The sequence below is a fragment of the Nycticebus coucang genome, chromosome 10 (genome assembly GCF_027406575.1).
Source record: "Nycticebus coucang isolate mNycCou1 chromosome 10, mNycCou1.pri, whole genome shotgun sequence".
Taxonomy (NCBI): Eukaryota; Metazoa; Chordata; class Mammalia; order Primates; family Lorisidae; genus Nycticebus; species Nycticebus coucang.
Window position 1 is genome coordinate 56,702,228 of NC_069789.1, and position 19,047 is coordinate 56,721,274.

Sequence of the window (19,047 nt, forward strand, 5' to 3'; positions counted from 1 at the left end):
TTGACCACTTTGCAGTAAAGCAGGACACCCAGAAAAAAATACTCTCTTGAAGAATTCATTATCGCCTTTAAAAACCTGGAATGAAAGTTGTTCAGTAATGAAAGTGGTCCTGTAGCAAAGTCCTGAGGGAATGGGATGCGGGATCAGTAAACTGAGATAGGAAGGATGTGGGAAAGGAAATAATAACCAGCTCTGCAGTTTGCACAATAACCACCAGCGTTTGTTTATAGTGCCCCAGACATTCAGTGCACGACAAGGCTGTGAGGCAGGCTTTGTAATTGTGCCCATTTGACTCATGAGTAAACTCAGAATGAGAAGGCTAAGACAGTAATGGACAGAGCCTGGATTCAAACCCAAGTCTTCTGCTTTTATCTTTTCCACGCCATGTTTTTCCATGGAGGAGAGAGTGTGTGTGTGTGTGCATGAGTACGTGGCTTCTGGCTTTATATTCCCTAGTGCCATGCTCTTCCATGGAGGAGTGTGTGCACGTGCATGGATGTGGTTGGTGCTGGGCCACAGACCCAGACCGGCTGGAGGCGGGAGCACCAGCTGAGAACATGAGACCGGACTCTGCAGAGCCTTGAACTACAGGGATAGAAAACAATGAAAAGCAGCTTAGTTGCTAGAACACGTGCCTCCAACGGTCCCTCTGCGGCTGTTCCAGAGATCCAAATGCAGAAATCCTAACTGCTGGCTCTATCACCAGCTTCCCAGGCATGTGCAGCAGCCTGTTCCCTGTGGAACCCGTACCTGGCCCCACACTTGACACCGAGAAGGTACTCAGTCCAGACCCCTGGATGTTGCTAGTGGCACATGTCATCTCGAAGAAGGCCTGTCTGGCCACCCCACAGAAGCCTAGAGGGACTTCCTTAGCTTCAGGAAGGCTAATGTAGGGGTTTTGCTAGATTATCTGCTGGGGGTGACAGAGGCAATGGAGATAATGTGGAGATGGGTTGCTGAGTAGACAGCAGGGGACACAGGAGGAGAAGGGTTAGAAGCAGGGGGCTGCCCTCAGCTTCACCTCTCTCCCATGGGTCACCTTTTTCTTCTCTCACCTTGTCATTCTTCAGAATGAGAGGTCACAGGGTGGGGTGGTTTTTCTTCCAGGCCCAGTGACAGGCAGGAGGGAGGGATAAAGAGAAACAGAAAATGGAGGCTGAAGGGGCCCAGGCCTGGGAAGTCCCTTCCCTAGTCTCCTGCCAGACCCTGGGTTGTGCATTCTATGAATCGAGCTGATGCCACACAGCTGGGCCAGGAAGACTAAGCCCACATCAGGCCAGGGGCCAGGGAAATGGAGACATCTATACCACAGGAAATCATGGTTTGAGATCCCAGGCTGCCCACCATCCCCAACTGTTTCAGCAGGGCTATGCTGGACATTTCAAACATCGGGCTGAACAAATTTCTTTCTTTCTTTTTTTTTTTTTAGAGACAGAGTCTCACTTTGTTGCCCTCGGTAAAGTGCTGTGGCGTCACAGCTCACAGCAACCTCTAGCTCTTGAGCTTAGGCAATTCTCTTGCCTCAGCCTCCCAAGTAGCTGGGACTGCAGGTGCCCACCACAATGCCCAGATAACAAATTTCTATAGAATTTCTTTCTATATTGTTGCCAAGAAAAACAAAAAGTCCCAGATATATCCCAGAGCCAGACTGAAATACATTTATTGCCTATTTTCAATGGCTTGGTCAAAGGGCCCTTCCAAGAGGGTAATTGAAAATTATGGAATAACTATGTCAAAATAGTTTTGGCATTGAGGATATAGTGGGATTTGTAATTAGAACACTGGATTCTAGACCCACCTTGACCATTTCCCAGCCGTGTGGCTTGGGGCAAGTCACTTATACTTAGCCTCTCTTAGCCTCAGGTTACTCAGCTATAAAATGGGACTGCAAACCCTGTATGAGGTTGAAGGGAGGAGTTGAGGTGATGTGATCCTCCTTCACTCACTGAATGGGCTTTCCTCATGGCCCCCTGCAGCCCCTCCCAGGTGCTTACCTGCTCCCTGGCTCCCGCAATGAGCAGTGCTAGACCCAGAGAACTGGGCTCACCAGAAAAGAGTGCAGAGATCAATGCTGGCTCCTGACCTTCCCCCAAGGCCTGCCTGTATTTCCACTGCAGTGCCCTTTGGGGTGACTCTGGCCAGTCCAGGAGCTGTTAAAAGGAGGTGCCATTGCCCTTCATTCCCAGAGTCACTCACCCCCAGCCCCACCATCTCAGCTACCCTTCAATTTACAAATCAAGAGACTAAGGCCCAGACAAGGGAAGAGAGAGGAGTAGGAGACCCTGAGCCAGGATCCAGTGTCTTCACTCCCAATCCAGGCAAAGGCCAGCAGAATGACATGGGTCTTTCCTCCTCTTGTCCTGTTAATTCAGGCCAGACGAAAGGCCTTACTCCCTCAAAGGTGAGAGAAACCCAGGAAACAGCCTAGAGGGTGTCCAACCTGTGGCCCCAAAGCTGTACAAGGATTACATGAGGGCTGTTTTGCTTATCTGTGGTGTCAGACCCCCCCTTTTTTTTTTTTTTTTTTGCTCATCAGCTTTCGTGTCTGTATATGTAATGGGTGGCTCAAGACAACTCTTCTTCCAATGTGCAGCAGAGAAGGAAAAGGTTGGACACCCCTGGCCATAGACAGTCTAGAAAACTTACTTTAGGAAGTCTGAGAAGTGACCAAGTTACTTATTTTTATTTTTATTTTTTTTGTTGAGACAGGGTCCCACCCTATGCCCCTGAGCAGAGTGCAGTGGGTGTGGTAGCTCACCGCAACCTCAGACTCCAGCTGCGGGCACCCTGCTGCCTCAGCCTCAGGGAGCTGGAAGCCGCTGGGATTACAGGCGCTCCCCAAGGGGCCCGGCTGGGTTTTTTCATTTTTTTCATGAGTCGGAGTCTCGAACTCCTGAGCTCAAGCGATTCTCCCTCCTCAGCCTCCCACAGTGCTGGGATTACAGGCGTGAGCCACCTCGCCCAGCCCAAGTTACTTATTAATGGCTCCACACAGAAGGTACAAAAAGAGGTAGAGGAGGGAGCTGCGGTTCACCCTCCCCAGCCTCACTGTGGCTCTGTTGGAGTTGCCTGCTCAGCCACGTCTGCTGCGTGACCTTGAACATGCTGCTGAACCCTCTCAGCCCCAGTGCTCCACCTTACCCTGAAAGAGCATGTGATTATCTTGACATGGCTCTGCCCTGGGCACCCATTCTTGCCCTCTTCTTTTGTGAAGAAAGGACTTCTTGGTTCTGAATCAGGGGACGGGCCTGAAATGCCAGTTAGCCTGTTCTTGTCCTGTACCCCCAAGGTGGAGAAGAATGCTGCTGGGGCCCAGGCACATGCTGCCCCAGAGTGACCTGGGGGTCTGGCAGTACTGACTTTCTCCTCACTTTTGCTCTGGAGATCCCTCAGCAGGGAGGCTCAGGACATCTTCCTTCCCAGCCTCTACCATCTCCTGAAGGGCTGGGACAGAGGGTCAGAGAACAGAACTATGAAGAATCACAGATAGCAGTGTCCCAGCCCCTACCCACCCCAAAGAGGGCAGGAAGCTCATAATGGGATGGTGTGGGGACCTGGGACAAGAAACCAGGAGACAAGGCTCCCCTGGGAATGAGGTGATTATCTCAAGCCTGGTTGATGGGGAAGCGGCAGCTCAGACTAAGGAAAGAGCCAAAAGAGAGGAGTCCCACTCCCCCAGTTTCATCCCCCCAGCCTTCACACTCACATACCAGTTGTTCAGGGTCCTATGTTAAGGCCAAGGAGACCCAGTTGGAGGGGCAGACAAACCTGTCTTTGGGAGATCCTGTCTTTGTGGCACATACCTAGGGACAGCCCTAAAGTTGAGAGGGGTTTTTAAAACAAGGCAGAACCATCCTGTTAGACTCTGTATATCCCAGCATTCCCCAGGGCTCACCAGGGTGCTGGGGATGCAGGGAGTGCTCCTTAGATGTTGGTTGGACTTGAACTTGCAGTCTACCTTTGCCTTCCTGGCCTTCTCCTGTCATTCAAGCTTCAGCTCTAACATCACCCTCCCCTAGAGGTCTTCTCTGAGCATTAGCTAAAGTAGCCCCCAGCTCTGCCACTCTCTACCCTACCTGATTACGTCTTTGTATCATCATCTAAATTTCTCCTCCAGAACGTAGGCTCCAGGAGAGCAGGATTCCTACCTTGTCTGTCATACCCACTCCTAAAACAGGGTCTGACTTAAGAGATAATTGTGGAGTGAATTAATAGATAGGATGAGTTTGGAGATTTTTTTTTTTTAACTTAAAAACTGATATACAATTTAAATACTATAAAATTCACATATTTAGGTTTACCACTCAATCATTTTTTAGGATATTGGAGTTGTGAAACCATCACCACAATCTATATTTAGATTTCTATATGTTCTAATGTTCTATATTTAGAACATTTCCCTCAAAGGCAGAGACAGAGCGCATAGGAACATGTCATTCCTCTTTACACCCTGAGCCCTAGGGTGTAAACTAATCTACTCTCAGTATCTATAGAGTTCCCTATTCTGGACTTTTGTAGAAATAGACTGACATAAGATCTGGTCTTTTGTGTCTGGCTTCTTTCATTTAGCATGATGTTTTCACGGATGTTTCATCCACGTGTACCACATGTCAGTATCTCGTCTGTTTTATGGCTGATATACCATTGTGTGGATATGCTACATTTTTGTTTTATTTTACTACAGGGATCTTGCTTATGTTGCCCAGGCTGGTCTCAAACTCCTAGACTCAAGCGATCCCCCCTCCCCAGCCTCGCTGGTGCTAGGACTACCGGTATTCACTGCTGCACCCAGCTGAACATACATTTTGTTTAGCCATCCATCTGTTCATGGGCATTTGGTTTGTTTCCACGTTTGGACTACTATGGGCAACACTATGAACATTTGTTTCTATGTTTTTGTGTGGACATATATTTTCAGTTCTTTGTGGCACATGCCTAGTGATAGCCCTAAGTTGAGAGGAGTTTTTAAAACAAGAATCAGGTCTGGTGCTAGACTCCCAGGAGGTTTTTGGCACAGGTCTGTTGCACGCTGAAAGGTGGACAAGGTGCTGGAGAAAAAGGCAGAGACTTTCTAGATGGGAGAACAACCAGAGTCCAGCTTAGAGGGAGGATCTAGCTTGTGATGTGTTCCAGGGAGTGGCCCGGGGAACTGGTGCGTGAAAGACAAGCTTTGATGCAATAAGCAGGAAGATCATAGCTGGATCTTGGGCAGGGAAGGACTTGAAGATTACAAGAAATTTGAGGGGAAAAAAGGTGGAAAAGGAAAGAGTAAATAGGACAAAGAGGAAGAGCTTGACAAACCTTCAGTTAGGAGGGTGCAGGCAGAGGAGAGGCTAAGGTGAGGCTGGGAAAAGGTTGGGGAGGCTCTAAAAGTCATTTACCTGCCCTGATGCCTCTGAGATAAAGGGGTCTTCCAACTGCCTGGGGTGGTTAGACAGGTCCCCGAGAAACCAGGAAGAAAACCTAACCATTAATCTAAATACCCCCTTGCCCTTCCTATCTGACAAAGTACATACCTATACAACCTGCCAACCAGGTAGCTTTTGTTTTTCTCTTCTCTGAAAGATTTCCTCCTTGTGGTAAGCAAGATTTTCCTAAGAAAGGTATAGTGTAGATTCTTCCTCCCTCTTGCCTGCATGTGTTGGCCTCCTTCAAGATCTCTGTCTATGCTAAAAGCCTCAGAGGCAGAGACAGCGCACAGAAGCGTGCACACAGGCTGGTGCTGCCCTGAGCAGAGGCACAAGCCCTCCCCTGCACCTGCTCCAACATTCAAGGCTCTCTGTGTACAGTCCTTCCGATGTGTGCCCCTATGGAGGTGTCCAGAAGCTCTGTTCAGCCTGGGCCCCCAGGCTAGGGAGGACCTGAGTAAGAGGCTGCCAGGACTCTCCTCTCCCACGTGTCATCAGGCACTCTCCCCCTCTCCTCCGCAGCAGCTGGCTTTAACAGATTTGTTAAACCAATCCCCCACTCACAAGTCCTAGAGCACACTAGCTGGTAATCACTTAAGCTGAAAAGCACTTACTTGCCAGGGTATTAGCATTTTAACTGAGACCCGGAAAGGCCACATGGAATCAAGCTTTAGAGGCTGGTTTCTGGGCTGGTGGAAGTTTTGTTTGTTTGGGGGAATGGGGAACTGTGATGAGAGCAACTCAGAGTTAACTAAGTGGTGGTAGACTCTGCCTACACTCAAGGTTACCCCTGGGACATCTCTCCATTTCCATTGGAAGTCTGCTTTGCTCTTAACTTCAGGAAAGGGTTTTTGATGATTTTTTGTCTTGGAAGTGGGAGGACTCAGGTTCAGAATTTAAACATGAACCACTGATAGGACGTACCTCCCTCAGTGATCCCAGCAGGAAGCTCCAGAGGCCTTACCACTGCCTACCTAAGAGTTGAGAGAGCTCAGGAATGCTCAGCCTATGAGTATCCACAAGAGTACACATTCTATGCCCCTGATCTGCAGAGCTGAAGCTGGCTACTCACAAAGTAAGAGGCATTGCCAAAGCATCTGGTTCTAGAGACAAATGCCTGGGTTCAAATGCTGGCCAGGTGTCTTCTTCAAAACTGCACGATGTGGGCCGAGTTCTTAACCTTTCTGTACCTCAGTTTCCTTATGTACAAAATACAGAGTGTCTGTCCCAAAAATTACCCATAAAGTCACCGTACATAGGGAAAAGGGGAAATTTTAGAGATGGTCAACATGTACAGAATATTTTGTAAAAATTTATAATGAATATTTTATAAGGTGCATTTAACTACAATTTTCCATTTTCCCTATGTATGGCAACATTATGGGTGACTTTTGGGACACCCTGTAAACATAAGAGCACTAATTCCCAGGGTTGTAGTGAAGGTTAAATGTGAAGATTAAATGGTTGATATGTGTAAAGCACTACAAATAGTGCCTGGGACAAAGCAAGTGCAAAATAAAGTTAATTATGATTGTTACCATTGTCATTTTTCTATTCTCTGAGCCAGGGTCCTGCTGTAGGACCCTCTTTCACAGGTCAGACCACCCTATTAAGTAAGGAGTCCTGAGGGAGGCACACAGCTGTCCAGGAAGAGGTGGCCCAGTTAGGAACGTATCTCTGCTGCCTTCACAAAACCTGGCTTGCCAACTTGTCATTTAGAATTATCCTCACTCCCTTTCCTGTTCTTTGTACTACATGTGTTCTTAAAAGTTCCAGGTAAAGGAGCTTTTTAAGTCAAAATACTTAACAAAATATCCTGATATTTAAAGATACTTTTATCTTTATTTCTAATTAAGACTCTGGGCAGAATGAATCTTGGGCTCTGTCTTAAGATTTTCTGAATCTCCTGTACATCCAATCCAGTACCAAACCCACAAGTGCACACAAGGAGACTTACTCCTAAGGAAAGAATTCTTCAGTTTATGGGGGTGAGGGTGGGGGGGGAGATTATCGCTCCCAAAATACTAATGTTTTAAAGTAAGTTCCACCTGTACTGACACCTGTGCTTCTCTCCATTGGCTCTGAAAGTGAAGTGGACAGGAACACCCACCCTCCTGGTACTTTCAGGAGTGAGCCAAAGGGCAAGAGATCTTGGTCCAGAATGATCCTTTCAGAGATTTCTCCGGGATAGTCCAACTGTGATTTTGTCCCTAGGTCAGCTCCTTTCTTGAGTCCATGCAGTTTAGAAACCACTCAGCTAGGCACTGGGACTAGGAAAATCATGCCACTGGCTTGCAAGTCATCTACTCCCTATTCTATTCTGGGTCTCTGTTTTCCCAGCTGCAGCAAGGGAGCAAATCCTGCCGCTTATCCATAAGGGCCCCCATGGAGGTGTCCCGGTCCAATGTGAGTCAGGAAAATGAGGCTCTGCAAGGGTATCCAAAGGGGCATCTCTGGGGGACAAGCCAGGGAGAGGCCAGAGCCCTGTCCTGAGGCAAAGGCCAGGGAGTCTAGCATGGGGAGGAGGTGGGAAACAGAGGGGAATCCTGGCTCCAGGGATGAAGTGTCACCCTACCAAGCTATGGGTGAGATGCCCTGGGCCTTCACCCTGGCCCTAGTGGTGAGGTCCTATGTGTCCCAGAGGCACCAGGACTCTACCTCCAGGGGCCAATCCAGGAACTGTGTCTTGGCTCCCTTAGAAGCAGGACCACACAGGACCTACCAGCCCTGTCTGGGGTGGTGGAGAAAGGACAGGCTGCTTCAGCTGACATGAAACTGATTATGAGTGGAGCCCAGTCCTGGGTGCTCAGTCAAGCTGCAGGCCAACTCTGGCACCCAGCACGGCCATTGAGTTGGCCCTCCCACTGTCCTTCCAACTCACTTTCAATTCTGACAGCGACAGCAACAGCAGGTCTACTGACAAACCTCAGAGTACTGTGCAAGAGAGGGACCCTCTCCACCTCTGCAAACTCCATCCATTCCTTTCTCTTCCCTGGGGTAGTGGGTGGGGAAAGAGGTGGGAACTGGTTTTACCCTCTCACTTGGGTGAAAGAAGACAAATAAATAATTCAGAAGTCACCTTCAGTCTCTGGGGAGAGTTTTCCGGGGAGAGGTGGGGTGGGGAGGAAGGCAACCCTTCTGCCCAGGCGCCCAGGTGGGACGCAGCCGGTGGAGCTGGAAAGGGTGGTCGCGGCCAACCCAAAGGCGGGGGCGACGGACGGCCCAGCACTGCTGGGACAGAGGCCGGGTAGAGGGGCGGGAGGGGTCTGCACGGCGGTGGCGCGCGGCCAAGGCACTCACGTCCTCTTGAAGACGCCCCCGAGGGCGCTGCCCAGCAGGAGGCAGAGCTGCTGCGAGAAGAAGACCCAGGAGATCTGGGGCAGCGAGCTGTGCGTCTGGCAGCGCAGGTCCAGCAGCGTGGGCCCGAGGAAGGCGATGCACAGGCCGAAGCTGAAGAAGACGCTCCAGTAGGTGAGCGTGGGCTGCAGATTGCGGCGGAGCAGCCCCGACACGCGGCCGTCGCAGCCCATGGCCTTGGCTGGCGGGCTCGCGGCTCTGGCTCGGAGCGAGCCCGGTGCCCGAGTGCCGCGCCGCCCGCAGGAGGGCCCGCTGGCCAAGGGAGGCCGGCGGCCGGGAGGGAGGGGCGGGGAGGGCCGGCGAGGCGCCCCGCCCTCGGGCCCGGGGAGCGCCGAGGGCGCTTGTGCGGCCGGCGGGCGGCGCGTGGGCTCCCTCGCCTTCCCCGTGCGGTGCGGGGCGCCGGCCTCCCGCGGCTTCCCGAGCACACATGCTCGCCCTCCCCCGGCTGCGGGAGACCAACCGCCGGCGGCGCCGCAGCCCGCCCCCTCCCAGCCGGCTCTCCCTCCCACAGCCTGTGCGCACAGCTGCCTGGGCTCCGAGGGGCCGGGCGCCCATTTTAGAGCCGGGCAAACCGAGCGCCCGAGACGGCCTGTGTCTCCTGAGAAGCTGGAGGCCCTCCCGCCACTCCCGGACTTGGACGGTGCAGGAAACCCGGGTTCCCTAACCCCTTAATCCTAGGGTCTTCACAGGTGAACTTCCAGGGTCTGGCGGCGCCCCGTCTTCCTCGGATAGAATTCGTATTCATGCTTTTCAGATTTTCATTAGAACCTCAAGTGGATAAGCCCATTGCCTTTTAGAAGGAAAACCCTAGAAACGCGCCATCTTTTTCACTCTAAGCTCCTTGGAAGGGCCTGAGAGCCGACCTCATCTTATCTGTGCCTGGGCAGGTGCGGGTAGGAGGAGGGTGGCATTGGTCCCCTGCAGACTCCATCTCTCTCCTTCTAACAAATTTGGGAGAGGGGAGGAGGTGGAGAAGGAAAGATGATGTCCTCGAAGAACCCCAGGGAGGAATTCTGAAATAATCCTCTAAAAATAAATAAATAAATAAAAGAGTTCTAGGGAAAATTCTCCTTTCAATGGGTACTATCTGGGCAGGGTTAGGTAAGGGGATGTTTAGTTTCCAGACAGGGTGACATTCAAGGAGCTGCAGCTGATGCAGGCTGCCCCTTCATCAGGTGGCCACAGCAATGTGGGTTCAGCGTGGTCCTGAGCTTGAGGAAGCCAGGACACAGCTCCCTGGAGGCAAAAAGCAGCAGAACCATAGAGTGTCACCTCTGCCCAGGTGTGCTAATGGTGACAGGAGCCATGACATCGTGCTCACTTGCCTGCCAAAGAGGCCAGGGCTGAAAAGACTGAGGAGGTACATGAGAGGGTGCCCCCAAGACAATTTGGCATGAGGTGGGGTCGACCAACTTCTCTTGCAGGTGCTGGTCCCATCTCACAGAGGCACCCCAATATTGCTCCATCCATTCCTGGACTGTGAGCACCAGAGAAGGAATCTCTCTGGCTCAGTCAGTCTGTGGGTGATGACAAGTACTTATTCAATAGTGATAATGGTGGGCTGGACACTACTTGTAATAAAGTAAAATCTTATCCTCTGAGAAAAAAATAAATCATAACCACAAGTTTTTGATTGAATCCTGCCACTATCACAGAACTCCAGAACCATAGAAGCCCGGAGTTGGAAAGAATAACCTCCAACTGAGCGCTGGGTCTCCTCCCCGTAATGGCTGTTAAATGCTTGCCAATCCTTGTCCTTGACTGATGGGGACCTTACTTATCAGTTCTTGGAGGGCTGCTTGCCATGTGGGTGAGCTCTGGTTGTAGGCATGTTCTTGTGCTCTACTGAAATGCCCTTCCCTGTCACTATTCTCCACAGCCCCAAAGAGAACAAATCTAACTGCTCGTGCATGTTAGTCCTTCAGGCACATAATGACCTTGCCTCAGTGATTGTGCTTCTCCAGCTCAAACCCCTAAAATTCCTCCAGCCACAGTGACAGTGACTGGCACAGTGAGGCAGCCTATTGCCTTGGGTGCTGGAAGCAGTCTATGGCTTGATCTGGGTGGTGAATACACAGGTGTAAACATCTGTAAAAATGTTTTGAACTGTGTACTTAACGATTTGTGCATTTTTATTATAAGTTATACTTCAATAAGATAGTAAAAATAAAAATAGTGTGAGATGCTCAACCATGAATACAATACTTGGCCCTTGTGTAGTCAAGACCTAAGGGGTACTGGTACTCTATAAGGCCTTGGGGTCGAGAGGAACGGGTAGGGAAACAGGTATAGTCTTTCCTATGCATGGGAAATTGGTTCCAGAACCCCTTTCAAATACCAAAATCCAAAGATGCCCCTTACATAAAATGGCATAATACTTGTATACAACCTATATACATCCTCATTCCTATATATTTGTTTATTTATTTTTGAGACAGAGTCTCACTTTGTCATCCTGGTAGAGTGCCTTGGCATCATCATAGCTCACAGCAACCTCAAACTCCCTTGGACTTAAGTGATCCTCTTGCCTCAGCCTCCCAACTAACTGGGACTATCGATACCCATCACAACACCTGGCTATTTTTGTTAGAGACGGGGTCTTGGTCTTGCTTAGGCTGGTCTCAAACTCCTGAGCTCTAGCAATCCACCTCCCTAGGCCTCCCAGAGTGCTAGGATTACAGGCATGAGCCAGTGTCTATTAATTAATTTATTTATTTTTAGAGATGATTCTTGCTCTGTTTCCCATGCTGGAGTGGAATGGCATAATCGTAGCTCACTGCAGCCTCAAACTCCTCGGCTCAAGCAATCCTCCTGCCTCAGTCTCCTGAGTAGCTGGGGCTACAGATGCAAGCCACCACACGAAGTTAATTTTCGTTTTATGTAGAGATGGGGTCCTGCTATGTTGAAGACTAGTCTCAACCTTCTGGTCTCAAATGATCATCTTGCCTTGACGTCTCAAAGTGCTCAGATTACAGGTGTGAGCCATCACACTCAGCTTTATTCTGCATACTTTATCTCTAGATACCTTATGATGCCTAGTACAATGTAAATACTATGTAAATAATTGTTAGATTGTATTATTTAGGAAATAATGATAAGAAAAAGTCTGTACATGTGTAGTACAAAGGAAATTTTTTTCCAAATATTTTGATATGTGGTTGGTTGAATCCACAGATGCAGAAACCGCAGGTCCAGAGGATCAACTGTATACAGCAGTGAGGTAAATTCTCTAATAGGGATGGTTCAGGAGACTGGAGAGGAAAGTGTCTAATTCTGCCTGGAAAGGCTTTCTGGAAGAGGTGACTTCTGAGCTGACTCTCCAAGACGAATACATATGTGAGAATGTTTTCCTTACTCTCTGTCTTTATATCTTTCTCTGTCTCTTCTATTTTCCAGCATCATGCATTGTCCATTTCCTCTAGGAATCTTTTCCAGATAAATTGTATCCAATTTATCCTCAATTCCAACAAGACAGAGATCCCCTTCTGTACCCCTGTGCTGTCTTCACAGGGCCAGGCATCATATTCCACAGACTATTCCTCTTCCTGTGACTCTGCCCTTCATGGTAGCCAGTTTAAACTATGAGTTCATTTTTTTTCTTTTCTTTTTTTACTTTTCTTCTCTCTCTTTTTTTTTTTTTTTTTTTGTTTCTGAGACAAAATCTCACTTTCTCACCATGGTGGAGTCCTGTGGTGTCATAGCTCACAGCAACCTCAGTCTCTTGGGCTCAAGAGATCCTCTTGCCTCAGCCTCCCATGTAGCTGGGACTACAGGCAACCACCACAGCGCCCGGCTGTTTTTTTTAGAGACGGGCATCTTGCTCTTGCTCAGGTTGGTCTTGAACTCCTGAGCTCAGGCAATCTATCCGCCTCGGCCTCCCAGAGTGCTAGGATTACAGGTGTGAGCCATTGCACCCAGCCTAAACAATAAATTCTTAAGGTCTGGGACTATACATATTTACCTATGTTCTAGCTCTCTCCACCCCTATCCACATGCCTCACCTCACAGAATGCCTTGCAGATAGCAAGTCCTGGATAAATAGCTGGTGAATTGAATTGTTTGCACAACACTTTGTTACTTTTGATTTTACGTTTACATGTCTTATCTCCCACTTACAAGTTTTCCACGGGCAGAGGCTGTCCAACGTTTCCTATGGGTTGAGTATTCAAATGTCTGTTCTTGGTTGGGCACCTTGTGGTCATCCTTAAATTCGAAAGATTAGGTGTTGGGGCTGGGTACAGTGGCTCACGACTGTAATCCTAGCACTCTGGGAGGCTGAGGGTGGATTGCCTGAGCTCAGGAGTTTGAGACCAGCCTGAGCAAAGCAAGACCTTGTCACTACTAAATGTAGAAAAACTAGCCAGGTGTTGTGGTGGGCACTTGTAGTCCCAGGTACTCAGGAGGCTGAGGCAAGAGGATCACTTGAGCCCAGGAGTTTAAGGGGGTATGATCTATGACACCACAGTAGTTCATTCAGTGTGACTGAACAAGACTATGTCTCAAAAAAAAAAAAAAAAAAGATTAGACATTGGAGAGTTCTTTAACTGCTCTCTGATTTCCTTCCTTATATATTGGAAGGGAATTATCCCCATCAAGATCTGGAAAGTGGTTCGAGACCTCAGTATGTGGAAAGATTGAATTGGTTGGAAGAAAAGATCTATAGCAGTGAAGGGTTCTCACGCTCTTAGAGACAAAAAATCTATTCACTGCTTTAAGGGTCATCTCTCCAGAAATCTCTTTGACCTTCCTAGGCTCCCTCCATGGGGCTCCCAGCCTATGCCAGTACTAATTATGTTTTACTGCTGCTATTCCAAGGCAAGGAGCGAGGAGTTTGTTCATCACTGTGTGCCCAGATTTCTGAGTCCTTAGTGAGAGATGTTTGCATTACACTGAACTCACCCTCTTATACCTGGAAATTGAGAAGCAGTAAATCAACTACATATCTTGGTCCTGTGGGTAATTTATGTCCCGGATATATACAGAAGGAGAAGGTAAATAAGCTAATACAACACAGAGTAAAATAAAAGCTAGGTATGCTTACCACTATCCTTTTACATTCACCCCAGCTGCGGATACATGTAAAATTGCCTGCTGCTAGCCTAGAGGGTGGTCAGTAGGATGTGGGCCTAACTTTGTGCTTTGCAGGATCCTCTTAGTGACCTCTGGCCTGTCCTTGGTCCCCAGAGCCCTCTTCCCTCTGTTCTCCAGATTCTCAGGAGACCAGGCAGGAGCAGTAGAGAAAGTCTCCGGTCCAAAGTTCCTCTGGCCATTCTGTGGCATGAAGCACTCCTCCCCAACTTCCAGATTTTGTCTTCTCAGCCCCCACATCATTGCCATGCTGGCCAGAGTGTGGAGAATGGATTGGCAGGCTCCATCTGGGGTTGGTATGTAGCCCTGAGGTAGTTTAGTGCCAAGGACTGTACCTGGATGGCCCAACCACCTACACACATCAATGCAAACACAGCAGAGGTGGGTATGTATACAAAGAGCCTCCTTTACCAAATATCCGCCTGAACTCAGTGCTCAGGCTGCCTGAAGGGTAAGGGGAGTGGTCACAGCTGGGGCATAGGAGGACAGGAGGTTCAAGGGGAAGTGAGATGACCCAGAAGCATCTGAGGGTTGGATTGGTGGCCACCAACATTGGGGAAAGATGTTGTATAGTATCTGGCATTTCCTTGGTGCTTAGCATGTGCTAGAGCTTAAAAGTGCTGGTTGAGGGGCGGCGCTTGTGGCTCAGTCGGTAAGGCGCCGGCCCCATATACCAAGGGTGGCGGGTTCAAACCCAGCCCCGGCCAAACTGCAACCAAAAAAAATAGCTGGGCGTTGTGGCGGGCGCCTGTAGTCCCAGCTACTCGGGAGGCTGAGGCAAGAGAATCGCTTAAGCCCAGGAGTTGGAGGTTGCTGTGAGCTTTGTGAGGCCACGGCACTCTACCGAGGGCCATAAAGTGAGACTCTGTCTCTACAAAAAAAAAAAAAAAAAGTGCTGGTTGAAGCTAGTCTGAGAATTGAAAGGATTCTTAAATTATCCAGTACTGTGAAATGTGTGAGAAACTGAATCTCAGTTTCCTCCTCTCTAAAATGGGGAGAATAATAACTCCTTATTGTAAGAAAATGTAGATAGGACATAACACAGAAGCTGGTTCCCAATACAGTCTCCATTGTTGGTATTAATGACAACACAAAGAACCCTCTTGGTTTTGTGCACTAGAACAGTGGTTAGCAGCAGCTGCATGTCCAGGGAATTTATAAGAAATGCAGATTTCAAGAAATTCAAGATTCAGTCTTGCTCCAGACCAGCTGAATCAGAAATTCTAGGAGTGAGGCTCAGTAACCTATTGCTGTTTTTTTTTAATTTCAAATTAACATGAGGGTACAAATTTTTAGGTTGCATTATTTTCAGTTTCAGATAAAGTTCAAGTTGTAATTGAGCCCTTCACCCAGGGTTGTGCTGAACAGCCTCGCATTGTGCACATTAGGCCAGATCCCGCCAATTCCCCTTCCTCCTCCCTCATCTCCTCTCCCTCCTTTCTTCTCCCCCTTGTTAGACTATATATTTGTATATCTTTGTCTTTTTTTGTCTTTATAGGAATGTTTTATTGTACTCAAGGAAGTTATAAAACACTGGGACCGTTTGACTTACGAAATTTTATTTCTCCATTTACTTTCTTTTGTTTTTTATTTCAAATTCACATGAGGGTACAAATTTTTAGGTTATATTGTTCTCACTTCCAAGGTAAAGTTCAAGTTGTAGAAGACTTCTTCACCCAGGAGCGTGCTGAACACCCTCCCATTGTGCACATTAGGTGAGATCCTGCCAATCTCACTCCCTTCTCCACCTCCCCAAGTAATCTGTTTTTTAATAAGCCTGCCAAGAGATTCACATGCAGCTATAGTTTGAGAATCATAGATACAGAGCCACACAAAAAAAGACTCTTTCCCATTCTACAAAGAGCCATTTACTATTTGAAGATACTCTGTGTTATTCCTAAACTTTATTGTTCCATCATCCTCTCTACTTCCTGCAGCCCCTCTCCTCATTTACCACGTATTCCCTCACCATCACGCCAGGCACCCTCTTAAGAAGGATGCCCCCTAGCACTGCACCAGGGCTCCCAAGTAGCGAGCAGTGCCTAGTGCAATGGGATAGCTCTATAAATTCTGACAGCTATTTATTGAGTGCCCGCTATGGACCAAGCACATGACATACAGTATTTCTTAGGTTGAGGTTAAACTTACATATATTAAAGTACACAAGTCTTAAGTAAAAAGCTTGATGAATTTTTACATGTGTATACATCCGACCACCATCCAGATAAAGATATAGAACATTTTCAGCACTCATGCCAGAAATAGTAGTGTACTGACTCAACATTGTATCTATGAGAACGGTAGTTCATTTTTTTCATTGTGATGTAGTATTCCATTATATGGATACACCATACTTTACATATCCTATCTACTATTGATGGACATTCAGATTGTTTCCAGTTTAGAGCTATGATGAAGCTGCTGTGAACGTTCATGTACTCATCTTTTGGTAGACAGCAGCTTTCATTCTATTGAGTATGTGTCCAAAAATGAAATTGCTATGTTGTAGGCTTCAATAGATGCTGCAAAACAGTTTTTCAAAGTGGTTATACTCCTGCTGGTGTATACTCCTGCTGGAGTTCTAGTGGTTCACAACCTTGTCAACACTTAGCATTGTCAAGTCATGTTAATTTTAACCATCCTGTAGGAGTACACTAATATCTCAGTAGATTTAATTTGCATTTCCTTGATGACACATACTCATCAGATGTCTATTGGACCTTTGCATAAAATTCACCTTTTTAAAGTGTATAATCCAGTGGTTTTTAGTATATTTTACAAGATTGTGTGACTATAACCACTGTCTAATTCCACTGCCTAATTGTCATCACCCCAAAAAGAAACTCTATGCCTAGTGGTGGCCTGATCATAGCTTACTAAAAACTTTAACTGCTAGGCTCAAGGGATCCTCCTGCCTCAACCTTGCAAGTAGCTGTGATTACTGCAGGTGCACACTATCGTGCCTAGCTAATTTTTTGGTAGAGATAGGGTCTTGATATGTTGCCCAGGTGCTATTATCTTAAACTCCCAGCCTCAAGCTAGGAGATATGATCTTAAACTCTTAGCATTAATTGATCCTCCGGCCTCAGCCTCCCAAACTGCTAGGATTATGGGCGTGAGCCACTGCACCTGGCCTTCCCTCTTCCCTTTGATCTACTTCCTGTCTCTATGGATTTGCCAGCTTCTAGACAGATCATATAAATGAAAGCATACACTACGTGGCTTTCTGTGTCTGGCTTCTTTCCCTAAGTACAATGTTTTCTGTTTGTTTTGTTTTCTTGAGACAGAGTTTTGCTCTTTGCCAATGCTGGAATCCAGTTGTATCATCATAACTCGCTGCACCCCCAAACTCCTGAGCTCAAGTGATCCTCCTGCCTCAGCCTCCCAAGTAGATGGGACTACAGGCATGCACCATCATCATACGCAACTAAATTTTTTTTGTTTTTTGTAGAGACAGAACCTTGCTATGTTGTTGCCCAAGCTGGACTCTAACTCCTAGCCTCAAGCTACCCTTCTTGCCTTGGCCTCCCGGAGTGCTGGGATTACAGGTGTGAGCCACCACACCTGGCCTAGCATAATGTTTTCAAGGTTCATCCGTGTTGTAGTATGTATCACTATGTGTATTCACATAGTGAATTCAGCCTTTTATGGCTGAATACTATTCCATTGTATGGATGTACCACATTTTGTTTATCCATTCATCAGGTGATGGACATTTGGGTTTCCACTTTTTGGTTACTATAAATTATGTGGCTAAAGACATTCACATATAAGGTTTTATAAGTGAACATGCTTCACTTTTCTTGGTTTTATATGTAGGAGTGGTTGGCCAGGTCATATGGTAACTGTACTTAACTTGTTAAGACCTTTTCCTCACATTTAAATAAATGTTTGTATGCTGTTGTCTGTATCTCTGTAAGCCAATGCAAATCTGTCTTTTTGGAATGAGACAAAGTATAAATAAATAAATAAATAAATCACAAAGCACTCCCAAGCCATCTGTTTAATAATCTGTGTGAGGATTTTGCCAGGATTCTATATTGAGCTGATTGGTCTATAGTTTCCAGAAATACCTTCTGTCTCCTTTTGAAAATTTCCCTATCTCCAATGTCCTATGATTTATCTGGGTTGTTTTTAGTCCTACCTGCAAAGTATGTTATGACTCTCGTGTCTCATTTGAATGGCTTCAGAACTCATCCACTACCATGAAAGCTCTCATCTACCTTCTCATCCATCTTGTCATGTACTTAGAATTTTTTATATCAAAGTAATTCATGCACATGGTTAAAAATAAACTAGAACAGAAGAAGAGCCTACAGTGCTAAGTCCCCAGACTCATCCCTCCCACCTCTAGTCTTGCTCTCCAGAGGAACTGCTTCTGTTTTAGCTCTGTATTCTGGGAGAAACTTCCAGATCTCTAAATAATATGCTAATGTTGCTGTTCCTCTTTTGATTTATTTTTTTCTTCAACTCACCAATTTACCCATCATTACTTTATTAACACTATTGTTACAAAGGGAAAGAAGGTGTCAAGGTTACAAAGGAAGGCCATCCATCTGAGGAGACAGCATCACTTTAGATCTTAGGAAGCAGTGAGCATCTGATGGGGTCTTTGGGGAAATAAGAAAAGAGAATAGTCCAATAAAGAGAAAGACGAACATAGAGAAGCAAAAAGGCAAAAAGACAGCCTACAAGATTCATTATCTACCTGGAACCATAATAAAGGGCTAAGTGAAGTCATGATTTCATCCTGTCAGAGATTATAAGGTCTCTGGGAAAAGAGATGGAGAAAGAATCAATTCTTTTCTTTCGTTTTTTTTTGTTTGTTTGTTGATTTGTTTTTTGAGACAGAGCCTCAAGCTGTCGCCCTTGGTAGAGTGCTGTGGCATCACAGCTCACAGCAACCTCCATCTCCTGGGCTCAAGTGATTCTCCTGCTTCAGCCTCCCAAGTAGCTGGGACTACAGGCGCCCACCTCAACGCCTGGTTATTTTTTGGTTGCAGCGTCATTGTTGTTTGGCGAGCCCGGCCTGGATTCGAACCTGCCAACTCAGGTGTATGTGGCTGGCGCCTTAGCCGCTTGAGCCACCGGCGCCAAGCCAAAAGAACTAATTCTTCAGAGACTTACTAGGGTCAGAATAAATGAGTGGAATTAGAGAGCCAGTGACAGAAGTGAGGTAACAACTGGTGTAGGT

The 19,047-nt window shown here is 47.2% G+C and overlaps 1 protein-coding gene across 1 annotated transcript in view; it reads right to left on the reverse strand.

The window, feature by feature from the left end:
* MFSD4A (major facilitator superfamily domain containing 4A) overlaps nt 1-9,094 on the reverse strand; it is a 33,962-nt gene extending 24,868 nt beyond the window's left edge. Inside the window, exon 1 of the mRNA XM_053607529.1 lies at nt 8,709-9,094. Coding sequence (XP_053463504.1) covers nt 8,709-8,938 — 230 coding nt within the window. The 5' untranslated portion in view covers nt 8,939-9,094. The remainder of the gene's footprint in view (nt 1-8,708) is intronic.
* Nucleotides 9,095-19,047: the final 9,953 nt, after the last annotated feature.